General features: G+C 60.5%; 12 protein-coding genes across 12 annotated transcripts; 7 read left to right on the top strand and 5 right to left on the bottom strand.

Moving 5' to 3' along the window:
• The first annotated feature begins 499 nt into the window (after positions 1-499).
• LY79DRAFT_556796 (uncharacterized protein) lies at positions 500-1877 on the top strand. Its single transcript, XM_060558048.1, has 2 exons — positions 500-978; positions 1676-1877. Exons 1-2 carry the CDS (start codon positions 534-536, stop codon positions 1699-1701), a joined length of 471 nt encoding a protein of 156 aa, XP_060413268.1. The 5' UTR covers positions 500-533; the 3' UTR covers positions 1702-1877.
• LY79DRAFT_633953 (uncharacterized protein) lies at positions 1878-3408 on the top strand. Its single transcript, XM_060562220.1, has one exon. It carries the CDS (start codon positions 2235-2237, stop codon positions 3228-3230), a length of 996 nt encoding a protein of 331 aa, XP_060413267.1. The 5' UTR covers positions 1878-2234; the 3' UTR covers positions 3231-3408.
• A 26-nt stretch (positions 3409-3434) lies between these two features.
• LY79DRAFT_517288 (S-adenosyl-L-methionine-dependent methyltransferase) lies at positions 3435-4426 on the bottom strand (the record flags this gene model as incomplete). Its single annotated transcript, XM_060554916.1, has 2 exons — positions 3435-3794; positions 3896-4426. The coding sequence occupies 2 exons, from the start codon at positions 4424-4426 to the stop codon at positions 3435-3437; spliced, it is 891 nt and encodes a 296-aa protein (XP_060413266.1).
• Positions 4427-5124: 698 nt separating this feature from the next.
• On the top strand, positions 5125-7258 carry LY79DRAFT_556787 (pyridoxal-phosphate dependent enzyme). Its single transcript, XM_060558047.1, has 2 exons — positions 5125-5896; positions 6007-7258. The coding sequence occupies exons 1-2, from the start codon at positions 5380-5382 to the stop codon at positions 6840-6842; spliced, it is 1353 nt and encodes a 450-aa protein (XP_060413265.1). The 5' UTR covers positions 5125-5379; the 3' UTR covers positions 6843-7258.
• Positions 7259-7789: 531 nt separating this feature from the next.
• LY79DRAFT_488812 (uncharacterized protein) lies at positions 7790-8234 on the top strand (the record flags this gene model as incomplete). Its single annotated transcript, XM_060553307.1, has 2 exons — positions 7790-7913; positions 8029-8234. Coding segments are annotated over 2 exons (330 nt in total), but the record flags the coding sequence as incomplete, so codon positions are not given.
• A 234-nt stretch (positions 8235-8468) lies between these two features.
• Positions 8469-8978, top strand: LY79DRAFT_517455 (uncharacterized protein; the record flags this gene model as incomplete). The annotated part of the gene is made up of 1 exon (XM_060554939.1): positions 8469-8978. The coding sequence occupies one exon, from the start codon at positions 8469-8471 to the stop codon at positions 8976-8978; it is 510 nt and encodes a 169-aa protein (XP_060413263.1).
• Positions 8979-9194: 216 nt separating this feature from the next.
• On the bottom strand, positions 9195-10697 carry LY79DRAFT_517318 (uncharacterized protein; the record flags this gene model as incomplete). The annotated part of the gene is made up of 1 exon (XM_060554923.1): positions 9195-10697. One exon carries the CDS (start codon positions 10695-10697, stop codon positions 9195-9197), a length of 1503 nt encoding a protein of 500 aa, XP_060413262.1.
• A 531-nt stretch (positions 10698-11228) lies between these two features.
• Positions 11229-13996, top strand: LY79DRAFT_608949 (Afadin and alpha-actinin-binding-domain-containing protein). Its single transcript, XM_060561918.1, has 2 exons — positions 11229-11450; positions 11552-13996. Exons 1-2 carry the CDS (start codon positions 11268-11270, stop codon positions 13832-13834), a joined length of 2466 nt encoding a protein of 821 aa, XP_060413261.1. The 5' UTR covers positions 11229-11267; the 3' UTR covers positions 13835-13996.
• A 7-nt stretch (positions 13997-14003) lies between these two features.
• LY79DRAFT_556782 (uncharacterized protein) lies at positions 14004-14309 on the bottom strand (the record flags this gene model as incomplete). Its single annotated transcript, XM_060558046.1, has 2 exons — positions 14004-14190; positions 14247-14309. The coding sequence occupies 2 exons, from the start codon at positions 14307-14309 to the stop codon at positions 14029-14031; spliced, it is 225 nt and encodes a 74-aa protein (XP_060413260.1). The 3' UTR covers positions 14004-14028.
• Positions 14310-14394: 85 nt separating this feature from the next.
• On the bottom strand, positions 14395-17278 carry LY79DRAFT_688765 (F-box domain-containing protein; the record flags this gene model as incomplete). The annotated part of the gene is given in 6 exon segments (XM_060564700.1): positions 14395-15356; positions 15407-15729; positions 15803-16376; positions 16452-16567; positions 16621-16749; positions 16763-17278. The coding sequence occupies 6 exon segments, from the start codon at positions 17276-17278 to the stop codon at positions 14825-14827; spliced, it is 2190 nt and encodes a 729-aa protein (XP_060413259.1). The 3' UTR covers positions 14395-14824.
• A 1136-nt stretch (positions 17279-18414) lies between these two features.
• LY79DRAFT_239041 (uncharacterized protein) lies at positions 18415-19359 on the top strand. Its single transcript, XM_060551727.1, has 2 exons — positions 18415-18750; positions 18823-19359. Exons 1-2 carry the CDS (start codon positions 18620-18622, stop codon positions 19151-19153), a joined length of 462 nt encoding a protein of 153 aa, XP_060413258.1. The 5' UTR covers positions 18415-18619; the 3' UTR covers positions 19154-19359.
• Positions 19360-20436: 1077 nt separating this feature from the next.
• LY79DRAFT_556778 (uncharacterized protein) lies at positions 20437-20972 on the bottom strand. Its single transcript, XM_060558045.1, has one exon. The coding sequence runs from the start codon at positions 20834-20836 to the stop codon at positions 20564-20566; it is 273 nt and encodes a 90-aa protein (XP_060413257.1). The 5' UTR covers positions 20837-20972; the 3' UTR covers positions 20437-20563.
• Between the last annotated feature and the right edge of the window lie 2849 nt (positions 20973-23821).

Raw genomic sequence — 23821 nt, 5'->3', positions numbered from 1 at the left:
GCCACCTCGGTGCTTGGAGTTGAAGAGATGTAGGGAAGGCGGCAGGTGACTGACTGCCGATATGTCGACAAGATATTTCACCTCTGGTCAGGCCATCGTGCCCCAGACCGTGAGGGCATCATGGGAACGATGCCGGTGTATTGAAATTGTTGATACAGTTGATGTACATGAATATTGTCTTCGATACTGTATACAGCCCCCTGTAGGACAAGCTTTAGTCGATCAAACACCGTTTAAGATAGGTCTTTTATCTCGTTTCGTATGTGATGGGGTGATGATGATTGCATAGAGTGAATGCGATGTGCCGTCCCAGGATGGCTGGGGGCTGAACTTCAAGCAGAGTTTTGGGATCGAAACCCGAACCAAACTTATATACCTGGAAAGGCTGCATTCTCGTTGTCGGAAAGCAGCACACCCACAAGCCGAGACTGAAGAGCCCAGGCCGCCCGCTCACAGCATATGCATGTCAAAAGGAAAAGAAGAAGAGAAAGTAAAGAGCTGAAAAGAAAAGGAAAAGAAAGTTGGAGAAAAAAATGTATATAATACGAAACGTACAACCTGAAAAAAGCCTCAGTATCTCTGAAAAACTCTTAACTCTCCCGCGCCCCCCTATCCCCCCCCCTCCTCGTGTCCTGCGAAACCTTCTCACTTCCCAGCCGCAGCTTTCTTCTGTGCCCTCGTCCGCTTCCGCGGCTTGCCTCCGTCCCGGTCGCCCTCGCAGATTCGAAGCCGCATTCGGAGGTACCTCGCCCCGCACCTGGGCGCGGAGTTCTCGGAGAATTCGGCGAGCTTCGCCGCGACGTCGTTGTCCAGGTCCATCGGCTGGCCGACGAGCTCGAGCAGTTCGTTCTAAGCCGTACGCGCGCGCTGCAGGCTGTGGTGGAGACGCCAGCGCTGAGGGCCGTCGAGGTGCTTGTCGGCGATGCCCCCGGCGTGGTTCCATAGGCACTGGGCCACGCCGAGGAGTTCTTCGGGGATCTGGGGGAGGTCTGGAGTCAGGTTTCTAGACGCTCGAAAGAGTATGCGTGCTGGGAAAAGGGGGAGGAAAGGAGTAGAGAAAGCGGTTCGGAATGCATGGAGAGGGGTTTGCTTATAGCCCTGCACTCTTTTCCTTCTTCCTTGCAGAGGACGCAGAGCTCCCCGACATCGCTCGAGCAGCATCGGGAGAAAACGAGGCGGTGGAGGGATCCCAAGCATGCTGTACGCGGACGGCCGTACATCCGCATGCCCTGGAGTCCGTCTTCGTCGCTAAACGACTTCCCCGAGCTCATGCTGGATGTACAGAAGGACAGACATCGTAGCGGTCGGGTTGAGTTGCACTCGCTCGTGGGGGGGGAGGTTGAAATTTGATAATGGGTTTGCAGAACAAAAAGTCGCAGGCTATTAAGGCAAATATTGATGATGTCGTGGAACATCTTCAATGATGGGTGGAAGTAATAGATGATATATCGCAAGCGTCAGACATTGTTATGTCGGTAGGCTGGCGGGATAGCGTGGCATAGAACATGAAGCCTGGAAGACTCCTATTGCATCTGCAAACGACTAGAGCACAGCTGGATGTAGTGATGAGTCTCATAAAAGCAGAAAAAGCACCATGTTTCTTTGGCTCTCGGTGACATGTCATGGACGATCCAGCACCCTCCAGCCTCGATGGCGAACAAGGAGAGCCACTTACACAACGTTTGCATCCCCCGTCTTTGAGGAGTATCAAAAGTGTTTCCATCTGGAAGCCCGAAAGAGCACCATATTACGAAACAGCTGGTAAACCATCGGATATCACTGGTTTCATAGACCGCTCGTCCCAGCGCAGTCTCCGGTTCTGTGCTCGGAGGAAGTCAAATTACGGGGCCGTTCTCCGGGGGGCACCGACCCCGCATTCCAGCGTAGTGCACCCCACTAAGAAATTTCACCCCTCCACGCAAGCTTGAGCTACATGGTATCCGTACAGTGAATGACGTGCCAGCTTCCAGCCGAAACCCGCCACAGCAATTCTCGCAAGCACTTCCGCTACACCTGGACCTTCTCACAACTTCTCTTCGGCAGACAAACCGACCCCTTGACACGAGTCCCCTACTAAGAAACGATCGACCGTACTCCCCCCGACCGTCTCGACCACCACTCCTCTTTCACGTTGACACGTCAACGTCCTTCCTTTACGACCCTTCCGCCGCACGGGGAGACCACCCAGTCAAGAAGCCCTCTCCCCGTTCGAGTACAGGACGGCAACAGCCACGATGGAGGCCGAAACACTCGAACAATTGCAGGCGCGGCATCGCAAAGAGCAGCGCGACCTCGTCGGGCGCATCACCAGCAAGAAGAAGAACGCGACCAAGAAGACGCGCAAGGGCGTCAACGAGGAATGCGCCGAGCTGGAGAGGCGGCTCAAGGAGCGGCAAGAAGAGGAGCTCGCAACCCTGATCGGCGGAGGCGCGACCGCCGATGCAGACGCCGGGGAGGAGGCGGAGGACGCCACAACGCAGGACGACGCCGCCGCCGCCGCCGCCGCCACCACCGAGATCGCCGACAGGCTCAAGGAGACGTCCCTCTCGGAGCCCGCACCGCCCACACCGCCGGCCGGAGACGAAGCCCAGACACCGAGCCAGGGACAGGGCAAGAAGCGCAACAGGCAAAAAGAGCGCATGGCGCGGCGGGCGGCGGAGCTCGAGGCGGCCGCCGTCAAGGCCGAAGAGGAGGCGCGGAACATGACGGACCACCGCGGCGCCGAGAAGACGTACATGCTCAAGGAGTTCAAGACGCACTCGCTCGCCGAGAAGGAGATCGCCCCGGACGGGCACTGCCTCTTCTCGGCAGTGGCGGACCAGCTCGCGCACAAGGGTATCCCGCTGGGGGCGCCCGCCGACGCCGCGGCGGGCGACGCGCAGCAGCAGCAGCAGCAGCAGCAGCAGCCGTACAAGGTCGTGCGGCGTGCGGCGGCGGAGTGGATGGCGCGTCACCCGGACGACTTTGCGCCCTTCCTCGAGGAGGACCTGGAGGCGTACACGCGCAAGATCCGGGACACGGCCGAGTGGGGCGGGCAGCTGGAGCTGGCGGCGCTCGCCAACGTGTACGGGGTCGAGATCCGGGTCGTGCAGGACGGGCGGACGGAGAGGATCGGGCCGAGCGCCGCCGGCGAGGAGTCCGGGGCGGAAAAGGGGGAGATCTGGCTGGCGTACTATCGGCACGGGTACGGGCTGGGCGAGCACTACAACTCCCTGCGGAAGACGGCGTGATGGTCGGTTCACCGGGACCATTAAGACAGGGCAGAAGAGCGGTAGAGAAATTTCGCGGGTGTAGATGACGGATTTTCTTTTTCTATGTACGACATACGCACAGGAGGGGGCGTTTCGCGTGGTATAGACATATGCAAACACAGACAGACAGACAGACAGACAGACAGACAGACAGACAAAAGGCACGGGCGAGCATCGCGAGCATCAATGACTCCAGACGTGGATCCAATCGCGCACCGTGCCGTCCTCGTTCATGCCCGCCCTGTGCGTCCTGGCGGGCTTGACGAGCTCGAGGCGCCTGAGGCCGTCCTGGCGGAAGGGCGGGACGACGACGACGTCGGTGGCGTGGCCGGCCTGCGTCGAGGAGGAGAACTCGAGGGGCTCGCCGGGGCGGGAGAGCAGCGCGAGGTAGACCTCGGGCGTCAGGCCCCACGGCGGTCCCGGCAGGGAGAGCGGCTTGCCGGAGGGGAACTCGAGGCAGACGAGGCGGCCGGCGGGGCTGAGGAGGGCGGCCATGCGGGCTGCCCAGAGGGGGCGGGCGGCCGGCGGGAGGGCGCAGAGGAACTGGTTCCGCGCACGTTAGTTGGTTGGACCCAATCCTCACGATCCGACGTCCCGTGAGGGTCCGGGCGTGAAAGGGGGGGAGGGGAGGGGGGCTCTCGCACAGTGTAGTCAAAGATGAGGTCGAAGGCCCTCTCGCGGCCCCATGCTTCCAGCCAAGAGTCGGAGAAGAAGTCGCCCGAGAGCCAGGTCACGGTGCCGGGCTCTGCGCCGTTCGGGTGACGGACTCTGTAGACGTCGCCGAGCTCCCCCGCCGCCTCTGCCGTCCCGGCTCCGAGCACGGCCGCGACGGCGCTCTGGTTCTCCTTCGCTTCGGCGATCGCCGTGGGCGAGAAGTCGAGGGCGAGGACGTCATAGCCCAGGTTGGCCAAGAGGAGAGCGTCGTGGCCCTTTCCGCAACCCGGCACCAGCGCCGTCGGCCCGGTGCCGCCGGACCGTTCCCGTTCCGTCGGGGGATGCGGCGGCGGCGGGACCAGGTCAGGACGGGTCGTCAGGAGATCGAGGAGGGCGAGGGAAGGGCCGCCGCGGTCCCAGGGCGTGTACTTTTCCTCCCACAAGGCGGACCACCTCTGGCCGTGGTCCGAGAGCGGCGCGTCGGAGAAGGTCGTCGAGAGCTTGTCGTCGTGGTTCGCCATCGTGGCCGAGCGGGTTTATCGCGGCGCGGCTGGATTTGTCGGTCAGCGTTGCGGACCGATGGAGGGGTAGCGGCTATGGTGGAGTCGACTCCGGATGAGTTCGGACGCTGGATTTGGTGCAGTAGAAAAGAAAGGGGGAAAAGAAACAAAGGGAAAAACCCACCAAAGAAAAAAAAAATTTGCTTGAGTATCTCAATAGGAAGCTTGGGGATCTAACTAAGATGAGAGTGAAGTCATCATCTCGAGCTGGCCCGGAGCTAGTGATTATCAGTCGCCTCCGAGGAACCCGCCCCCCCCACCCGCGCCGCGACAACAACGAATTGCCCCGCGTTCGAGGACGGCGACGTGATCCCGGTCCTCTGTAGATAGCCATGTGTCACACCTTGCCTCGGAGAATCAGTAATCGGATCCGAACGGGGTTCTCGTCATCCTGGCATTGAGAAGCGGAGTCCAATGGGCTAAGGCGTTCTCAGCAGGGGCATGAGCCGGTTACCTACATCACTAGACACCGCGGCGGCCGATGACGGGTGGAAGAACCCTACGAATTGGGGTTTTTTTTTTTTCATCACAAAGATTTGAGATTGAGCAGCTGCTTCTTGTCACAGAATGCATCGACCCGGAAAGGATTGGCACGTGTCATTGGCCAGAGAAAGCCCCCAGTATACCTAAGAAGCGAGTGTTCTTCGGCCCTGTGCGAGCTTTCTTGCGGCGCAAGTGTGTGTTCTTTTTTTTTTGACAATGCATCTTCAGAGCTTGTAGGAACCAAAGATGGTGGTCGAGTTCGATTATTCATGTGAGCGTCATATAACAACCCGAGGCTAAACCAGCGGCATCAATACCTCGCCGCCTCAAGCGCAGACGGCCTTCTTTCGGGCCTCGAGCCGCCGAGTCTCGACAGCAAAAGCGGGGTCGACCCGTCCGGAGGGCGTCAGGCGACACCAACCCTTTTCCCGATGCCGGCATCCCGTCCGCAGCGCCATCGCCTCTCCGCCCCCCCCGCTTCACAACGCGTCTCAGTTCCCAATTCACTCTTTCTCATCACCATCAGGACCCAGGTTCTCTTTGCCACCAAGCGCCTCATACTCGTCGCACAATCCAAAACAGACAAAACAAACAATCATAGCCGGGGAATGGCCGACCTCTCAACCTGCCCGCCCTTGACCCGGGCTTCGGTCGTGGAAGCCCACAAGCTCGTCAGGCCGCACATCCACTACACCCCCGTCCTCACCAACAAGACTCTGACTGCGCTGGCGTCGACGCCCCGGAGCGCCGAGGACCTCAGGGGAACCAAGTGGGAAGGGCGCACGCCGGCGAAGCCCGTGCTCAGGCTGTGGTTCAAGTGCGAGAACCTGCAGCGCATCGGCGCCTTCAAGGTCCGCGGCGCGTTCCATGCCGTCGAGCGGCTGAAGCAGGAGCCCGGCTGGCTCGAGGGCGGTGGGAAGGAGAAGGGCGTCGTCACGCACAGCTCAGGTACGGCGGCCCCGTTGCGCAGTCGCGCCCTAGAGAACAAAAAGAAATAAAGGCGGGGGGCATGAGAGACATCGCTGTGCATGCGACAAAGGCTGATACGACCTCCACAGGAAACCATGCCCAGGCTCTCGCCCTCGCGGCCAGAGAAAGCGGCATCCCCGCGCACATTGTGATGCCGGACATCTCGCCGCCCAACAAGATCGCGGCGACGCGCGGGTACGGCGCCAACGTCGTGTTCAGCGGCAGCACCTCGGTCGAGCGCGAGGCCGTCGCCAACCGCGTCATCGCCGAGACGGGCGCCCGCCTCGTCCCGCCCTACGACCACCCGGACATCATGCTGGGGCAGGGCACCATGGGCCTCGAGCTGCAGGAGCAGGTGCGCGACCTCATGGCCGCGGGGCACTCGGCCGCGCGCCCGACCTTCGACTCGACGGGCCTGCCGCGCTCCCGCGACGGCGGGCGGGGCCTGGACGCCATCATGACGCCCTGCGGGGGCGGCGGCATGCTCTCGGGCGTCGCGCTCAGCTGCGAGGGCACGGGGATCCGGGTGTTCGGCGCGGAGCCCGAGTTCGAGGGCGCCGACGACTGCAGGCGCGGCCTCGAGGCCGGCGAGCGCGTCGAGGCCGTCAAGACGCTGACCATCGCCGACGGCCTGCGCACGCCGGTGGGGCGGCACCCCTGGGGCGTCATCTACGAGCGCCGCCTGGTCGAGCGCGTGTTCAGCGTGTCGGAGGACGAGATCAGGGCGGCGACGAGGCTCGTGCTCGAGCGCTTCAAGCTGGTCGTCGAGCCGAGCGGCGCCGTGCCCCTGGCCGTCGCGCTGTTCAACGAGGACTTCAGGGCCATGGTCGAGAGCGAGGCCGGCGAGGCCGGGTGGGACCTGGGGCTGGTGTTTAGCGGCGGCAACGTCGCGATGGAGGGCCTGTTGAAGATATTCGCGGCGTGACCGGCTTTTTGTATCCACTTGGGGGGGGGGGAACGGTAGAGGCACGACTGTTGAGCGGTCATGGGGCCGGCTTGTCATCTTGGAGGCGTTGGGAGGCATAGACGTCTTTGCCCGACCCGGTCATTTATTTACGCCTAGTTGTGGTTACGTACAACAGCGTGTTAGACGCATTTCGTTTCCTCCGAGGGAACGTCCGACATCAATCTTCTTGTGGAAACAAGAGGACGTCTTTTTTCTCCCCCCTCCTTCTCGCTGGGGCTTTCCGGGCAACGGCATTGGGGCGCGAGGGCTTGATCTGCTGATCCGATGCGAGCCGTATTATGTATGCAATTGGAACCGGGGGCCCGGCAGAAGAACCCCAACATACCACCGAACTTTCACAATGCGTCTCTGTTCACGACCAATTTTGGATCATGTTCTGTTGAATATTTTAACATTTCAACATCTGCCATGCTGGCAAGTCGGACCTCGCCTTCCACGGTCTGGTTGCATCGGGCGTGGCACGTTGCGCAGTCGTTACCCCGGCGGATGCGGCGAGTGTCTCGGCCCCGCTCCTCCGCGGAGATACTGGATCGGCACCCCCTATACCCGAGGTCGCACCGACAGAGGAACGGATTGGGGGGGGCACACGCCCTTGAAAACCCCCCGCCTCCCCCGCGGGAGCCGCGTTCCCGGAGATCTTCCGTACGACAAACGCACGTCAGATCTTCTTTGTCTTACCTACATTAGGGACCACCAGGTTGAACTCTGCTTACGCACAGTCAGTCTCACTCGTGCGCGCGCCTATTAAACCCCCTCCCGCCCATCTGTGTGAGACAGCATTTTGCCTCGCGGCCCTCATAAGAAAACAACAACAACAACAGCAGCAACAACAACAACAACAACAAAAAGAAGCTAAGCTGTTGAGGAAACGAGCAAGAACAAAGGGCAAATAAACAACCTAAAACATGTCGTCCTCCAGGCTAGTCTCGTGGTTTCCCCACCTCAAGACGCCCGTCATCATCAACGCGCCGATGCTCGGCTCGGCGGGCGCCGCCATGGCAACTGAAGTCCACAAAGCCGGCGGCTTCGGTAAGGACACTCTCCCTTGGACTCAGAAGGGGGGGGGGGGGGGGGGGACGAGTGGAGCTACGCTAGCCACTCATCGTCGATCGGCCCGATCTGGAGACTGACGAGTTCCCGTCAGGTTTCATCGCCGCGGGCTTCGACTTCTCAGAGTCCTCCGCCCAGCTGACGGACCTGGAGGAGAACCTCGGCCGGGCGCGCGCGCTGCTCTCGCTGCCGGCCGCCGACGGCGCCGGCGCCCTCCCGCTCGGCGTGGGCTTCATCACGTCCCACGAGACGGCGACCCGCTTCAACGCCAACGTGGTCCCCATCCTCGCCCGCCACCGCGTCGCGGCGGCCTGGCTCTTCGCCCCGGACCCGGAGACCAGGCCGCACGGCGACATGGTCGCGGCGCTCCGCCGGCAGGGGACCAAGGTCTTCGTGCAGGTCGGCAACGTGGCGGCGGCGCGGGAGGCGGCGGCGGACGGCGCCGACGTGCTCGTCGCGCAGGGCGTCGACGCCGGGGGCCACCAGTTCGCGCGCGGGTGCGGCGTCGTGGCGCTCGTGCCCGAGGTCAGAGCCATGCTGGCGGCCGAGTTCGCCGATCGGGACGTCGCCGTCGTCGCGGCGGGCGGCATCGTCGAGGGCAGCGGCGTGGCGGCGGCGCTGGCGCTGGGCGCCGAGGGCGTCGTCATGGGCACGCGCTTCGTCGCCACGCACGAGGCCGGGTCCGCGCAGCTGCACAAGGAGATCATCGTGCGGACGCGCGACGGCGGCGTGAGCACCTGGAAGTCCCACTTCCACGATAGGCTCGTCGACAGCAAGCTCTGGAACGACGTATACGACGGCCGGGCCATCGTGGGCGCCATCCATAGCGAGTCCCGCGCGCTCGGTGGCGATACGGCCACGGTGGAGGAGAGCCGAGAGCAGTTGCGCACGCGGTGGAGCGAGGAAGAGGGCAAGAAGATGATTGGGAAGTGGGCAGGAACCGGGGTGGGACTTGTCAACGAAATCAAGCCGGCCGGAGAGGTGGTTGTTGAGGTGAGAGAGGCTGCGAGGAAGAGGATCCGGGAGCTGGCTGGGATGATTTGACCAACGTCGCGCGGTTACGATACGACAGGCATAGGTATATATATGGGTGTATGTATAGGTACTGACGCCCTCGAGGCACTGTGCTGGTTTGTCAACCAATTCACTGCTGACAGTTGTTTATATCTAAAAAGAGGCAACGTTGTACGAGGATAGTGAACATTGCACCAATGGTGGGGGGGTATCTTCCAAGGTCTCGCTTTTCAAGAGTAGTGTGATCTAATGCCCCTTTTCGGTCTTGGTCAACTTTGCCGCGCTCTCAAAATAGCCCGCCGTTCCACCATACTTGGCCAGCACGCCGTCGATATTCACCTCCTTGACATCCCGCGTCCGCTCCCGTCCTAACATGGCGGTGTTGCGCGTGCTTGGGATGCGCAGCATCTCTGTCTCGACGAGCCAACCGCAGTCCTCGGCGATTTGCGCGGCCCAGTCGACCAACGAGGCATACGTGGACTGCGACTTGGTCTTGTCACGCGGAGGTGGCGGGCGGTACTTTTGGCCGCCCAGCGCGTGGCTGCAGCAGGGGATCATGATGAAGGGGCTCTCGGAGAGCGTCGCGAGGATCGGGGTCCACGGCGTCAGCTCGTCCGCGTGGTTGGAGACGATGAAGGTGCCCTTGGGGAAAGCGCCGTTGTGCATCTTTGCCAGGTCCAGGACGGGCTCTTCGCCTTGGGCGTAGGATGGCCTGGAGACGACATCGGGCAGGAGAACCAGGGCCTGGAGGGAGTCTCGTCCATTCTGGACCGAGTTGTACTTTGCCCATGACTTTCTCGCTCTGGCATCAAAGCCCCATCCAGAGTAGCCTTCTTGTATCAGGAGATATACCAAGAGGCCGTTGCCGCAGCCGATGTCGACAAAGCCGGGGAAGGGCCGGTCTTTGTACATTTCCGCCCAGAGCTCGATCAGAAAAGCAGCAATACCCAAATCCTCAAAGACATGCTTGGAAGGGTCCGTCGTCTCAGCCCAATTCTCCACCAGGTCCTTGGCATACTTGAGCTTGAGCGCGGTATAGCGGTCCTGAAAGCGCGGCTGCGGAATGACTAGGTCATGGTGGACTCGCTTGGTGTAGCCTTGAACGCGCCCTTGGCCATGCTTCCAGAGCGCTTGCAGCAGCATGCGGGCAGTTCTCACCAGCTTGTCGACGGCGAGGTCGGCCTCGTCGTAGAGCAGATAGTGGATGGAGACGGTTCCCACGGCGCGCGCAGCATCCCACTCGTGAAGGTGCGCGACACCCCGGACCTTGGGGTGGTAGAAGGGGAGGTCGTCGGGAGAAGACACGTGGGGAAGGTAGACGACCAGGGACCTGGTCTTGGTAGCATCCGGGGTACAGGAGGCGAAGACGCACGTCTGGTCCAGGGGGTCGTCCCGGCGAGTATTGCGCGGGATCAGCCTACGGACGAGAAGGCGATGGTTGTGGAAATCCCTGAAGGCAACAGGGACGGGCTGCCGCACAGCTCGTGCGGCATCCTCTTCCGGGGTGTCGGACGTGGGGGGTGGTGGTGGAGGAGGCGTCCAGGCCGGATCGGAATCGTGGAGTATGTCCGCGCGAAACAGCCATGACGAGTTGATGTTTGGGTTCTTGACCAGGTTCATCATGACATCTTCAAAGACGTCGGGCCCAAAGACGCACTCCTGCTCCCACAAAGGGTGCCAAACCTCGCCCGACACATGGTGCACGAGGGGTTCCGCCGACTGGCCAAGCGCCGTCGGGTTGTAGGCCATGACAGGGAAGGGAAGGGAAGAAGATTGTTTTGTTTCCCAGGTTGCGGGCCGGTCGGTGGAAAGAAAACAAAACAAAAACAACAAAAAGAGAAGAAGAAGAGAGAACAAAGAAAAGAAATATCATTGAGACTCTCGAGTAATGCGAGGAGGAAGATGTGACTCGAAGCAGAGGGTGCGCATGAAGTGACAAGAAAGGCGCTAGGCAGATCTCGGCTAGCCCCGCAGATTCGGTCCAGGGCCCGATGTGACGCTATGAGTTGGCCAAATTGTTGTTTACTTAGCGACGTGGGGTGACATGGCAACGCGCGCCAAAATACACAACCACACCGGCTTTCTTCCGGGAAACCTGCCCTTTGTACATCTCGCAGAAAAAGGGTGCCGGTCCGTCCTGCATAAGCTCCGATCAAAGCCTGGCACGTTATCGAGGCTTCCCGTCTCCAGTCAGCAACCATTCCTCTACCTCGCCCTCTGTCCTCCGCATACCCATGTGTGTGTGTGTGTGTGCGTGTGTGCGTTGACCCAGAGCGAATCCCCCTCCAGCAAAAACACTCCCAGACACTGCCCACCGCCATGGCGGACAACGAAAACCTGCGTACGGCGTCGCTGTACATCAACAATCAGTTGCTCTCGCGAGGACTCCTCCGTGATGGCCAGACAATCAACTTCGCCGACCCGGAAGACAATCCGGGCGGCACGGAGGCCACCATGGGCAGCATCATGAGCATCGTCAATGACTTGATCTTGCGCAGAGACGTGCGTGTGCCCTCAATTCCCCTTGAACCCCCCCCTCCCCCATTGCTTGGTAGAGAAGAAACCCCCCGTACTGAGACGATGTTGTTTTACCCCTCCTGAAGCGCGACGCCGAGCACCGCGAGAACCTCTCCGCTACCCTGCGCAACGTCCGCGCCGAAAACCTCCGATACACGAACGACCTGTCGCGCCTGTCGGAGAAGCAGACCGAGACCCAACGGAAACTCGACATCAGCGAGGCCACCGAGAACACGCTACGCACCCAGCTCAAGTCAGCCGACGCTGCCGTCCGCGGACTCAAGGAGGAGGTGGCGCGCGCCAAGACGCTCGTTGCCCAGACGCGCGCCTCCTGCGCGACCGAGGTCCGCCGCCGCGACCGCCAGATCGACGGGCTGAAAAAGCAACTCGGTGACGCCGGCCGTCCCCGAGGCGCCGCCAAGAGCTCTGCCGTCACCGTCATCAGCGTCGTCGCCGGCGAGGGCGACGAGAAGGCGTCCGCCCGGCGCCAGGGCAAGGCTGGCGCGAGCACTGACGATTCCGACTACGACCTCCGCAGCGAGACGAACGAGTTCTTGACAGACCTGGCGAGAAGCCTCAGCGAAGAGAACGAGGCCCTTCTGGGCTTGGTCAGACGGACGACCAAGAGCTTGCGCGAGATGAGCGGCTGTGACGCCCGGACAAGCCAGGGTGACGGGTATGCCGTCGCGCTGCCCACGGCTGAGGACATGGCCTCCGAGCTGGACGCCATCCTCGAACACCTCCGCTCCATCCTGACGAACCCCTCGTTCGCTCCTATCGAGGAGGTTGAGGTCCGTGAGGAGGAAATCGCCCGCCTGCGTGCTGGCTGGGTCAAGATGGAGAGCCGCTGGCAGGAGGCCGTCCATCTCATCGATGGCTGGCGTCGGCGCATGGTTGTCGACGGCAAGTCAGTCAACATGGAGGAGCTCAAGATGGGTCTTCGTCTTAGCCCCGTGCGCGTGCGTGACGTCGAGGAGACGCAGCAGGGCGGCATGGACGTGCAGGAGTTGTCCTGCGTCCGAGAGGAATGCACTGCCGATCTCGACGAGGACGACGCAGACGAGAACGACGAAGACGAGGACGAAGAGGAGGCGATGCCCGACTCCCCTTGCCCCGCCCCCCACAGAGTCGAGTCTCTGCATCTTGTTCCTGCTCCCGACCAACACTATGCGGCTCCCCACGAAGAGGAGGAGTACGACGACGAAATCCAGCAGAGCGACCGGGAGTCGAGCATTTTCGAGGACGTCGACGTCGAAGATCTCGATATCGAGGAGCCGAACGTGCAGATCCTCCAACAATCCACTGCAATGATCAGCTCTCCCCCTCTGCCGCCCCCTCCTCAGCTAAGTCCGCTCCGCGAGACGGCATCTGCCGGCAACCGCGATGCACGGCCGAGACGCGAGAAGCAGGATGGGCACCACGCAACGGCCGAGGAGAAGACCCGTACCGTCCGTACGGTCGAGACGGCCCCCCCCAAGCCGCCCCCGCACCTCGTCCAGTTCTCGAGGTCGCCGCAGAAGCCTTCGCAGCAGGCCGACCACCACCACCGTGCCATCTCTGCGGCTTCGGTCGAATCCGACTCGACCCACAACGGCGCGCCCCTCATCACACCGTCTGGGACCCCTCCTCCTGAAGTGGACCAGACACCTACTGCTCGCAAGCTCCCGAAGCCACCGCGTCTGGTGGCAGCGGCTCCGGCGGTATTTGCACCAAAGGAGGCCCTGTCCACGGTCCGTACAGTCTCCCAGGAGAGCCAGGAGAGCCAAACCAGCCAGGAGAGCTGCGACGGCGAGCCTCCTGCCCCTGCCGTGCAGCCCAATAGCAACAGCAGCAAAGCCGCGTCGCCACACCGCACCCCCTTGCGCCGCGTTCCCTCCCGCCTTCCCCTACCTCGCCCTTCGGACCCGCCGCCACAGCAGAGCCCCCTGACGCTGGCCACCATTGCGGCCAAGCTCGCCGCCTCGGAGCGCGAGGCCGATGCCGCACGCGTCCGTGCAAAGCTCAGGGCTGCCCGCGGCGGTGCCCTTGGCAAATCCATCCCCGCAACGCGGGAGCAGCTGCTGCAGCAGCAGCAGCAGCCCATGCCCCCCGTTCCCCCTCCGCCGGAGACCATCGTGGCCGTCCCGGCAGAGCCAGAACAACCAAACGGCTCGCCCGCGAGGACGAGGACAGACCGGGACCTCGACCCCGTCAAGCGCGACCTCCCGCAAGCCGAGGACCAGGGGCGTTCGCCGCTCCAGCCCGCGAGGCGCAAGCGCGAAAGGCGCGCGAGCAAGGTCGCGTCGAGGAGGCGGAGCACGCTCAGCCCGTGGGAGATGGAGAGCCTCATCTCGGGCACCGTGGCCGTCCCTCCCTCGCCAGCTCGGTAACGGACCGCCGGTTCTACACTTTTTGTTTTCCCCCTCCCTTTTTTTTTCTTTTTCTTTCATTTGATGAAATTGACTGTTTGGAGCCACAGAGGGGGTCTTTCTCCGATACCCACTTTCCCTCACCCCATAATCGCCATAATACGACCAAACCGCAAACCTTTTTTTCTCTCTTTCTCTCTCTCTCTCTCTCTCTATTATTCTCCCACGTTTTCTCCTTGAGGAAACAAAGTATATCTCGGACACGGGGGGCTCCGAACCGGCGCTTGGAAGAACAAAAGGTGGAGGGCGACGACTGCGTTGGGATAAGCGTCGTGCGAGCCTAGGGGAGAAGAGAGGGGTGCGGCGGGCGTAGGGATCTGGGGGGGGGAGTATGATGCCAAATAGGAGAAGAGAGACAGACACACATACACACATACACACACACAGAGAGAGAGAGAGAGAGAGAGAGAGAGAGAGAGAGAGAGAGAGACGACATTCGTTTACCCCACGGCCATAAGAGATGTTCGACATGGCCGTTACTACCCAGCTGCAAATCCCCCCCCCCCCCCCCCCCCCCCGACCCCAACCACAGTGTCACGATAGCGATGGCTTGTATGCGTTCCGCGGAGGGGGGTTCCTTTCTTTTCTTGCACACAATGTAGCCGAGAGCTTGGAAACAACCACATTAATCCACTTTGATTTCCTCTTCTGCGTTGTTTTCACTTATTCGACCAGACCGCGAACGCTCTCTTGAATCGTCTCTCCCCAGTGAGTTTTCCCTGACTGTGTCTGACTCGTTCATGTCCTATCAAAACTCGTGTCCTCCCGTGATGTATCCGTCCCGTATATGTAAGACAAGGCGCTTCCCGTCCCGTCCCGTTGCGCCTAATGCTCCCTGGCCGCGTTCCGACCTCCCGGACAGTGTGCCCCCCCATCGCGCCACCAGAACAGAAAATAGACAGGAATTGCATCCACGAAGACGAGCCGCGACTACCCCGATCAAGCGTCCCCTCAGTCGTCCTTCAGCGCTAGCATATCCGACATCATGGCCTCGACCGGCTCCACGGGGCCCAGCGGCTCCAGCGGCACGGGGAACAGCGGGTCCCAGCCGCCGTAGACCAGCTCGACGCCGTGGGCCTCGCAGGACGCGCGCAGCTGGTCCATCGGCGCGCCCGTCAGCGCGCTCTGGTACACGCGGCGCAGGCGGCCGAGGCGGGCGACGCGCTCGATGACGGCGGCGATGCGGCGCGGCTCGCACAGCTCCGAGTGCAGCTCGAGGACGTCGAGGTTCGGGAAGGCCTCGAGGAAGTCGAACAGCAGGTCGGTCGGGTCGACGGCGCGGTGGGCCGGGTCCCGCGTCAGCGCGGCGTGGGACTCGAAGTCGAAGTTGAAGAAGCCAAAGGTGCGCACCGACGGCGCGCCGCGCAGCCAGCCCAGCGCGCCGGGGAAGAACTGGCCCGGGTCCTGGCGCCAGCAGAGGCCCAGCTCGCGCAGGCGGCCGGAGCGGATCGCGGGCTCGAGCAGCACGGTGGCCAGGTCGACGCTCAGCGGCAGGCGCGGCATCCACAGCCGCTCGAGGTTGGGGTACGTGACCAGGGGCGCCGACGAGGCGGGCCCCCGGCGGCCGGGTAGCCCGAGTAGTCGAGCGGGAGCTGCTGCGGGAGCCAGTCGCCGTGGTTGCCCTGGTGGACGGCGCGGGCGTCGAGGATGCGGAAGGAGGACGGGTGGAGCGGCGGGAAGTGGCGCTTGTCGCCCATGGAGAGGGCGCCGCAGGCCCTGCCGAGCTTGATCACCTGCAAGCGCCTCCACAGGGACCAGCAGTCGTCGGGCGGGGACAGGGAGTCGACGCCGGTGAAGACGCCAAAGTTGTCCATGTACAGCTGCTCCAGGTTCGGTGTGGCCCGGGCGAGGACGAACTAGGAGAGGTGGGTTGCGTCAGTTCGGATCTCTCTCGCCACCACCAGACAGACGGCGGGGACGAGAACTTACAGGGTCGATCCGCCGTTCGGGCGTAAGCTGGTTCATTAGCGAGTTGAGAGGCCCGGTCAACTGCAGCACCTTCAGGCGAGGCAGCTCGGGCCAGCCCAGGTCTTGCAGATACATGCCGAAGAGCAGTATCTCCTCGAGGTTTTCGCGCGCGCGCTCGACGAACTGCCTGACAAAAGGCTGCGGGCCGCCGCGGCCGTGGGGCGCCGGCCGAGTGATCTCGTGGAAGCTGAGCCGCAGCTCCTTGACGCCCTGGAAGAAGACCGGCTTCGGCGGCAGCTTGTAGCCCCAGTCGCCCTCGAGGTTGCGCTTGATGTAGCCGATCTCGAGGCGGGTCGTCATCTGCGGGTTCGTCGTCTGGATGAGCGACAGCCACTTGCTCTCGTTGAGCTGGAAGGAATGGGCGTTGGGGATGACGAGGCTGCGGGCACCGCCGCCGGTGCGCTTCCGCAGCGTCTTGAGAAACGAGACCTTGGGCGGCTTCTGAGGATTCAGGGTCGGGAAGTGGACCTCGCGCCAGATGTAGGGGTGGGTGTCGAGGAAGTGGTCCCATCGTTTGCAGACGCCCGATACTCGGCTGCGATGATGTCAGGAAGGGGGGGTTATAAGAGCAGAGGCGTCTCGCGGGATCAAGGCGCCGAGGGTAACGCACCATAACTCTTGGAACTCGAAATATGAAAAGATCTTTTCGATCAGCTCGGTTGGCAGCTCGAGAGGATCCCTCCGACAGAAGTGTTTATGTAGCGGTTCCCGGATCTTGCCGAGTTGCTTGCAGAGACGGTCAGCAGAAGTCGGGCGACCAGCTCGTCCACGTCACGTACCTCGTACTTGGGCGTGCCGATAAGCCCCTCTTTCTGGCCGACCTCGAGGCCGGCACACCACGCGGCCCACGCCATCTCCGGCTTCTTCTCGAGCCTGTAAATCTTGCCCAACCTCATGTAGCCCTGAAGCTAGTCAGCTCACGTCGCTAGAACAGCGAGTGCCGGGCAAGGGAACAACAGCTGGACATTGGTAACCCACCTCCAGCCTCCGCGGCGCAATCTCCAACAACCACTCGGCATCTCTCCTCGCCTTGTCCAGGTTCCCCATCTTCTCGAAGCACGCGGCGCGGTAGTCGAGCGCCTGGACGTGACTCTCGCGGTGACAGCGGCCCCACGTCTTCTCGGCGCCGCACTTGCACTCCTTGGTGGCCTCGGCGTAGACGCTGCCCCTCTCGCGGCTGTGCCGAGCCGCGGCCTGGCCAAAGTCTCGGCACGTACACCTCTCTCGCCGCCGGCGCTGTTGGTGGTCGGCCCCCGACCCGGATCCCTGGGAGGTCCCCGGACCGCTACCACGGGGATTCGAGCAGGGGCAGTTTCCGGCGACGAGGGTGAAGTGCTCGAGGGCGACGCGGAAGCGTTGGTCCGCGTAGGCCATGCGGCCCTTCTCGATTGACGCCTCTGAAGAGCGGACGCGGGGAAGCTGGCCGGGAGGCGCCATGTCTCCCGTATAATGCGGAGACCTTAAAGCGCGGGAACTAAGTCAACGGGCCCAGCGAGACAGCCGGACAGCTTTGGAAAGGTGGGCGCAATGAAGGATTCCGCAGCGGGATGAGAGACGTGAAAGGTCTTGGTGAGATGCAGGTACCTGAACTGTGTTATTCAAGGTCACGTGAATGGTGCTATCGGGTACTCACGTGGGGGGGGGATCAAGTCAATGAAGCTATTGCTCGTCTGAGAAGCGGGATAGAGGGAGGAGGGGTATGGTATACAACCAGCTAGCTAATGCGGGGAAGCAGGGAGAAGTCGCATCTCGTCTCGTCTCGGCGGGTCCTCAAGGTCTTGCGAAGAAACCCGGCGGACAAGTGAAGGCTCGGGGCCGGCGGACGATGGGCTGGTGCCGTGGTGGACGTTCAAAGCTCCGAGGTTCGCGGTGACGTTGCGGGACGAAGGGCGCGACTGTGACGCGACGCGAACCGGGCGTCCTCCGTTAATGGCCCCCCCACCCCCCACTGTAACCGCTGGCAGTTGCTGCCGGAGCGGCCCCTCCAAAAGCATCTCGAGCTGCCTACCTACATAGCACGTAACGGGCAGTTTCAGCGTGCAAACAAACATTGGCGGTCGTGCGGAACTCTCCTCCATCCCAACTTTGGATTTGTCATCGATGGCCGATTGACCAACGACACTGCGGATGGATACCGGTACTAGGCAGTGAACCAAACACACAGCCATGTGACTTCATGCTGTAACGGCATAGCCCAATTACCTACCCAGTGATACCATCAAGCTCGCTACTATGTAACCAAACAGGACCCGTCGCGCTAGACTGAAGTCCCCCCCCCGAACTGCCTCCCCCAACGATCCTGTTGAATCCTACCGCCACCGTCCCGGCGACAAGCGGCGGCTCCTTACCGATTCCTACGGTTCGCATCTGCGCTCGCCCTTCGTCCACGCCACTCACCCGTTCTGTTCTTGCGCCCTGCGATATACACCTCACACATCTGCCTCGAATGACTGAGCCTCGATCCCACCTGTCACGCCTACCGCCCGCCTCACCACGCAGCCACAGCTGACCTCATGACCCCCCCCCACCCCCAAAGAAACGGACGTCTATGCTCCACGCCGACAAGGTCGAGGAGGGTGTTTCCCTAGTGCTCAGTGCCGTCCACCTGATAGTGATGATCCCTGAGCGGCGCTGCTCGCCTGCTCCCTGTCCAACCCCCCCGCGGACCCCATTCCAGGCAACAACCGACAGGTCCAGGCAACGTCGCATCTCGAACCGGGTTCCCGATTGGGGAGGGAATCTTCAGGAACCGGGCCTCGGCGGGCGCTGGGATTGGCGATGACGGCGACTGGCAAGAGATGTGCTGCGATGCATCCCCATACCAGCAAGCGTCAATCATGCGCGTCCTCCCCGGCTCACCGGTGCCAGAACACGCGACGTATCCCAGCCTACTGCAGAACGAACACTACGTATGCAAAAAAAAGTCCCGTTTCTACACCTTCACGCATGCACCGTAGTCTAATTATGTCATGGCCTAGCAGGGTGTGTGCAAGCAAGGCCGGCAGAGGCACGATGATCAGGACCTCGTATGTACCTACCCAGGTTATGCACGCATGCATACGGCGTAACATGCCGCACAACACATCCTTCCGTGGGCCCGGAGCGATGCTCAGCTCAACCGGCCTCCCGGACGACCGCGGACGACTCTGCATGGCCGCCTGGCAGCACCACCTTCTTCGTCGCCCGGAACATGCCCAATCAGGAGGGAAGAGGGAAACCAAAAACCACCACCTCCTCTGGCGCACCTCCTTCTGTTTCCTTACTTCCCTATCCAGCAAAGCGGTGTGTACAGGTACTACTAGACGGCGCTGAGCCCGGTCTCCCGCCTCGCCCCCAAAATTAGAATCCATCCAATAGGTAGTTTGGCACCGCATCCCGCATCTGCATCATTTCAAGGAAAACCCGTACGACGTGGTTTTGCGGGGATACGCCTGCAAACACACATACATACACATACAACACATACACATACACACATACACACACACACTCTCTCTCTCTCTCGCATACGCCCGCACGCCCGCCTGCTACGTCGCAACAGCCGTCGAGACTCACCAGCATCAAGGGTAATAACAAAACGATAGCACAACAATTCGACTGCCTAGCCGGGAGGGGGATGTAACACAACCGAGAGGAGAAGGACCAAGTATCGCTGATGTCTGACAGAAGCCCCGGGTTCCCCTCCGCGCTCGGCTACGTGCTACATCGGGAAAATGGGATTCCATGCTTTTGCACCCTCGCGGTCGACATCTGCTCGCCTCATTTCGGTTACCCACACTCGGCCGATTCCTTCCGCAGTGCAGTCGCTCGGAAACGCATCGACCAGCCGTGCCCTCCCTCCAGTCGTACCTCGTTCCTTCAGGCGCCTCCCGGAGGCTGGTATCTCGATCTGTTCGAATCCTCCAGGCTTGGTTGGGTTCCTCGGCTTCCTCTGTCCGATGCACGTCACGGCGATCCGCTGCCGTCCGGCACAGCATCACAGGATATAAAAAAAAAATTAAGAATGAAAATAAAATAAAAATCCCTCCAAAGAAAACCAGTACCAATCCTCAACACCCCAGTACCCCTCCCCTTTCACCGTGGATGGTGGGATGTGACGAACAAACGGAAACAATGGGGGAAACCACCAACCGTATCCCTGGGCCCTCGATGCCCGAGGCCTGCATTGCATACATAGTACAGCCGGCTACAAGATAGTTCAGATGGGTTCGAACAGGGGTATCTGGTCTCAGGCAAATCATACGATGACCAAATGCTACCCTCCTCATCTAAAAATTGAGGCCTGCATCTCATGTCATGCCCCCCCTGCTCCGGTGCGACGTATCCATATCTCTGGATTCCGTTCTGGCAGATCGGGGGGGGAGGGGGGTGATCATGTCTTGACGCCCACCAGAAACCTCAAAATGTACCGTGACCTCGACCAGAGCCTCCCGAAGATGCGGTGCGGCACCTCATTCTCCGTGGAATCCAGTTGCCATCCGCAGCAGCATGATTAGGCTGCTAAGACGAGAGACACGGAGCCCTAGCGTCAAGCCGGTCCAAATGGCCGCTGTCGCAGCACACACCACCATAGGCGCTTCTCGCTTGCGCCTTGTCGCGTCTGTCGTCTAAGCAAAGGAGAGAAGAGCCATTGAGCATCTCACTCACTCCACCCCCCTCTCCCTCACCCATCTCATCTCACTACGTACCTCTTACCCCCTTCACCGCCCCCCGTCCACTCACTCAACTCCCCACGACACACACACACATACGCTCACACACACATACACACAAATACACACACATACACGTCTCCCCCCCGATTGCTATGCCCGTTCTTGGATGCACATAATTGGCATCTGACTGTGCCACCGACCGCGGCAGCGGCAAACCCAACCACCCACGTTGCAATCCCCTCCCATCCAGGTGTGCCTCGGTATCCAAAAAAGAATGAATCCATCCCCAAAGGAGGAGAAAAGCGAAGACAAAGTCCCGCGCAGACCTAGTCACTCTCATCTTCCATCTTCCCACCTATCTATCTGTCTCTCTTTCTCGCTGCTGCAACCCTCCCCCCTTGGCAGAGTTCATTTTTAGACCCCAACCCACACACACACACACACACACACACACACACACACACACACACACACACCCAATAAACAAACCACCTTTCATCCGTGCAAATCAACTACCCAGACCTCCCCCGCACGGCCGGCTCACCTGTCATACACGCACGCACGCACACATCCAAGTATGTTCGCGGTCCAAATGCGGCTATTCCCAAACAAAGCGCTCTCTCTCTCTCTCTCTCTCTCCTGTCGCTTGTCCTCCCCTTCTGACACGGCCCATCTGCCGCGATGGCCGCGGCAGTGGCTCCACACCTCTATCCCCTCCCAGTTCATCCTCCCGCCCGCGCGCCCGGCATAATCCAAAAATAGATTTATTTTTGGCAACTTCGATCCCCCCCCCGATCCGAACCTAGAGCGCACCAACCACACAACACCGTTTTTCCTCCTTTCTCGCCCAGGAGACACAAACATCTTCAATGGACCGATTCGACGTCACCTTCTTTTTTTTTTCCCCTTTCTTTTTCTCATGTCATGTCGAGAAACCTGCCATCCCATTCCGACACACCCCTCCCCCCCTTCAGTCCCCTCTTCGAATCCGAGATGTGATGTGACCCCACCGTCCCGTATCCCCCCATCTCTTGTATTTGTCCAGGTACCCGTCGTCCCTTCACACCCCTGCCCACCTCTGGTCATCCTCCTCCGCGCGGGTGTCGCGTCGCACTCGACTCCGGAGCCTCATCCTCTCGGACGAGAAAGCCCTTGCAGCTGCCCCCCCTAGCCCCCGGCTTCCTTTCGGGCATCACATCAGTCGACTGTACAAGCAGCCCAAACTCACCCACCCCGTAAGTACACACACATACATACGCGCGCGCGCCAGAGAGAGAGAGAGAGAGAGAGAGAGAGAGAGAGAGAGAGAGAGAGAGAGAGAGAGAGAGACCGCTTCTGTCTCGGCGAAACGACCTTCAGACGTGAATCCCCCTCTAGGCCATGATCGCCGGTACATCGTCCGTGCGAGCAAAAAGGGCCACCCGGCAGCGACCCCCATTCCTCCTCCCGCCGGTCATCCAAACGTCAGCACCTTGAACCACCGCCGCCGGAGACAACCCATCGAACCTCCCGTAATCCTGCTCTCGTAATTATCCGCTCGTGCCTCCCCCCCCCCCCCCCCTTCCCTTCCCTCACCCTGTCCTTAACCTTTCTCATATCGCTGGGGAGGTAACAAAGAAAGAAAGAAAGAAAGAAAAAGAAAAGAAAAAAACCCCGATCCGAGTTTCCGCCTGTCGACGAGGCTGTTGCCAGGCCTCCCCCCCCCGCCAGCCAATGGCGTATTAGAGATGGCCGCATCTGACACCGGTGCCTGGGTAGGTAGGTATCTACCTGAAGTGATAGGGAGCAGCCGGCCTCGACGCCGCAGTTTTCCCTACCTTTACACGCCCCCCCCCCACACACCTCTCGACAGGTGATACCAAATGTTGCCCGCCATCCTCAAAATAAAGTTCACCCCCTCCACACCCCGAGTGTGATTCGCGTGAATCCTTCCTCGCAGAACGGTCCTCCTCGAAACTTGGTGCCCTATTCAGTAAAGTCATGTTCTTTTTTTTTTTTGCCCTTCTTCTTTTGACAATGAGAGATGCTATCGCCCGCTCCCCCCCCCCCCCCCCCCCCTCTCCCTGGTGAGCAACAAGACGTCGGTATGTACAACTAACTAACTAACTACCTGACTGGCCCTCTTTCTGCCTGCTCCCGTTTCTAGTACACCCCCTCCCCTCCCCTCCCCCACACCCCCATTGGCTGCTCTCATCCTCTCCTTCTCTTAGGCAAAGCATGGTCCTACTACGTAGTTGCCTTACAGAGTGACTCTGCCCCCACACTGAGATCGGTTTTATTTTATTTTTTTGCCACTTGGATATTGACAATTCATGATCGATAGGCATTGGATGCTTGGCACTCCCCGGGATGCCCCGAGACTCGTTGTTTGATTCTTCTTTTTGGCTTGTTTCTATTCTTTGTCTATGCAATGTGTGTCATCTCTAGTACAGGTACCCCTCCCCCCACACCTCCCCGCCTTGGCCCCTTTCGCGAACCAGCTCAATTCCTGCAGGTTTGGCTGACACGTCTCGTCTCCTTCCGTCACCCCCCTCCGTTCCTGATCGTGGGGGGTTTTCAAAGTGACGCCTCTCCTGAATGAGTTGCCAAAGGTCGAGTCGAGTCTTGGTCAAGCAGAACCCGATGGCTAGCATCCGGGTAAAGCCGAGAAAAGAAAGAAACAACATCGCGGCCCTTCCACCGTTGGATGGCATCCAGTGCCGTCCATGTTCCTGCTGCCGCGCGCGTCATTGCTGCCCTCGCTGCTTCCGGAGCGAGCCGTCTTTGATCGAGTATGATGGTACAGATCATATGAGAGCAACAAACGAGAAAGATTTTGGCAAGAAAAAGAAAAGGAGGGGGGGAGAGAACCGTTCAGAGTACGCAGAAAATAACAGAGAGGGGGTTGGAGAAAATGTTTGAAACAATAAACAGTAGCAAGAAGCTTCGCTCACCCAGATGAATCTGCCGTCCATCGCATGTACAGGTGTGTATACCTCTGTCTCCCCGAGCCTGAACGCCTGGTATCCTTCCGCTCACCCGCCCGATGCATCGAATCCCGTGCGTAAAATACAAAAAGTTGAAAATGAAGCCGTTGCCGAGTTTCTCTGAAACCGAAACATGCCGTCGCTCTGCCCAACCTTCTCTCAGCCAGAGCACAATAAAAAACACAACCCAAACAAAAAAATTCCAAAAAAGAAAAAGAAAAAACCCCATGCCTTGAAGGCAGAGAAGGATGAGGACCCGCCAATTAGAAGTTGAGGCATATCTAGTATGCTTGCGCTCCACCCAAACCGCCCAATGCAAAACCCAATGCCAGCGCTATGCAAATTCTGTGTCGAAAACG

The sequence above is a fragment of the Colletotrichum navitas genome, assembly GCF_030913465.1.
Source record: "Colletotrichum navitas strain CBS 125086 chromosome Unknown LY79scaffold_37, whole genome shotgun sequence".
Classification (NCBI taxonomy): Eukaryota; Fungi; Ascomycota; class Sordariomycetes; order Glomerellales; family Glomerellaceae; genus Colletotrichum; species Colletotrichum navitas.
The sequence above is the reverse complement of the archived record's forward strand: the minus strand, read 5'-3'. Positions and strand labels throughout refer to the sequence as shown.

Bases quoted from the DNA above. Each gene is read 5' to 3' on its own strand.
- LY79DRAFT_556796 (XM_060558048.1), top strand. From the start codon at position 534: ATGTATATAATACGAAACGTACAACCTGAAAAAAGCCTCAGTATCTCT. The intron at 979-1,675 runs CTGGGGGAGGTC...AGAGCCACTTAC, and splicing joins CCGAGGAGTTCTTCGGGGAT to ACAACGTTTGCATCCCCCGT.
- LY79DRAFT_556778 (XM_060558045.1), bottom strand. From the start codon at position 20,836: ATGAGAGTGACTAGGTCTGCGCGGGACTTTGTCTTCGCTTTTCTCCTC.
- LY79DRAFT_608949 (XM_060561918.1), top strand. From the start codon at position 11,268: ATGGCGGACAACGAAAACCTGCGTACGGCGTCGCTGTACATCAACAAT. The intron at 11,451-11,551 runs GTGCGTGTGCCC...CCCCTCCTGAAG, and splicing joins ACTTGATCTTGCGCAGAGAC to CGCGACGCCGAGCACCGCGA.
- LY79DRAFT_239041 (XM_060551727.1), top strand. From the start codon at position 18,620: ATGACGGCGACTGGCAAGAGATGTGCTGCGATGCATCCCCATACCAGC. The intron at 18,751-18,822 runs GTATGCAAAAAA...ATGGCCTAGCAG, and splicing joins TACTGCAGAACGAACACTAC to GGTGTGTGCAAGCAAGGCCG.
- LY79DRAFT_633953 (XM_060562220.1), top strand. From the start codon at position 2,235: ATGGAGGCCGAAACACTCGAACAATTGCAGGCGCGGCATCGCAAAGAG.
- LY79DRAFT_556787 (XM_060558047.1), top strand. From the start codon at position 5,380: ATGCCGGCATCCCGTCCGCAGCGCCATCGCCTCTCCGCCCCCCCCGCT. The intron at 5,897-6,006 runs GTACGGCGGCCC...CGACCTCCACAG, and splicing joins CGTCGTCACGCACAGCTCAG to GAAACCATGCCCAGGCTCTC.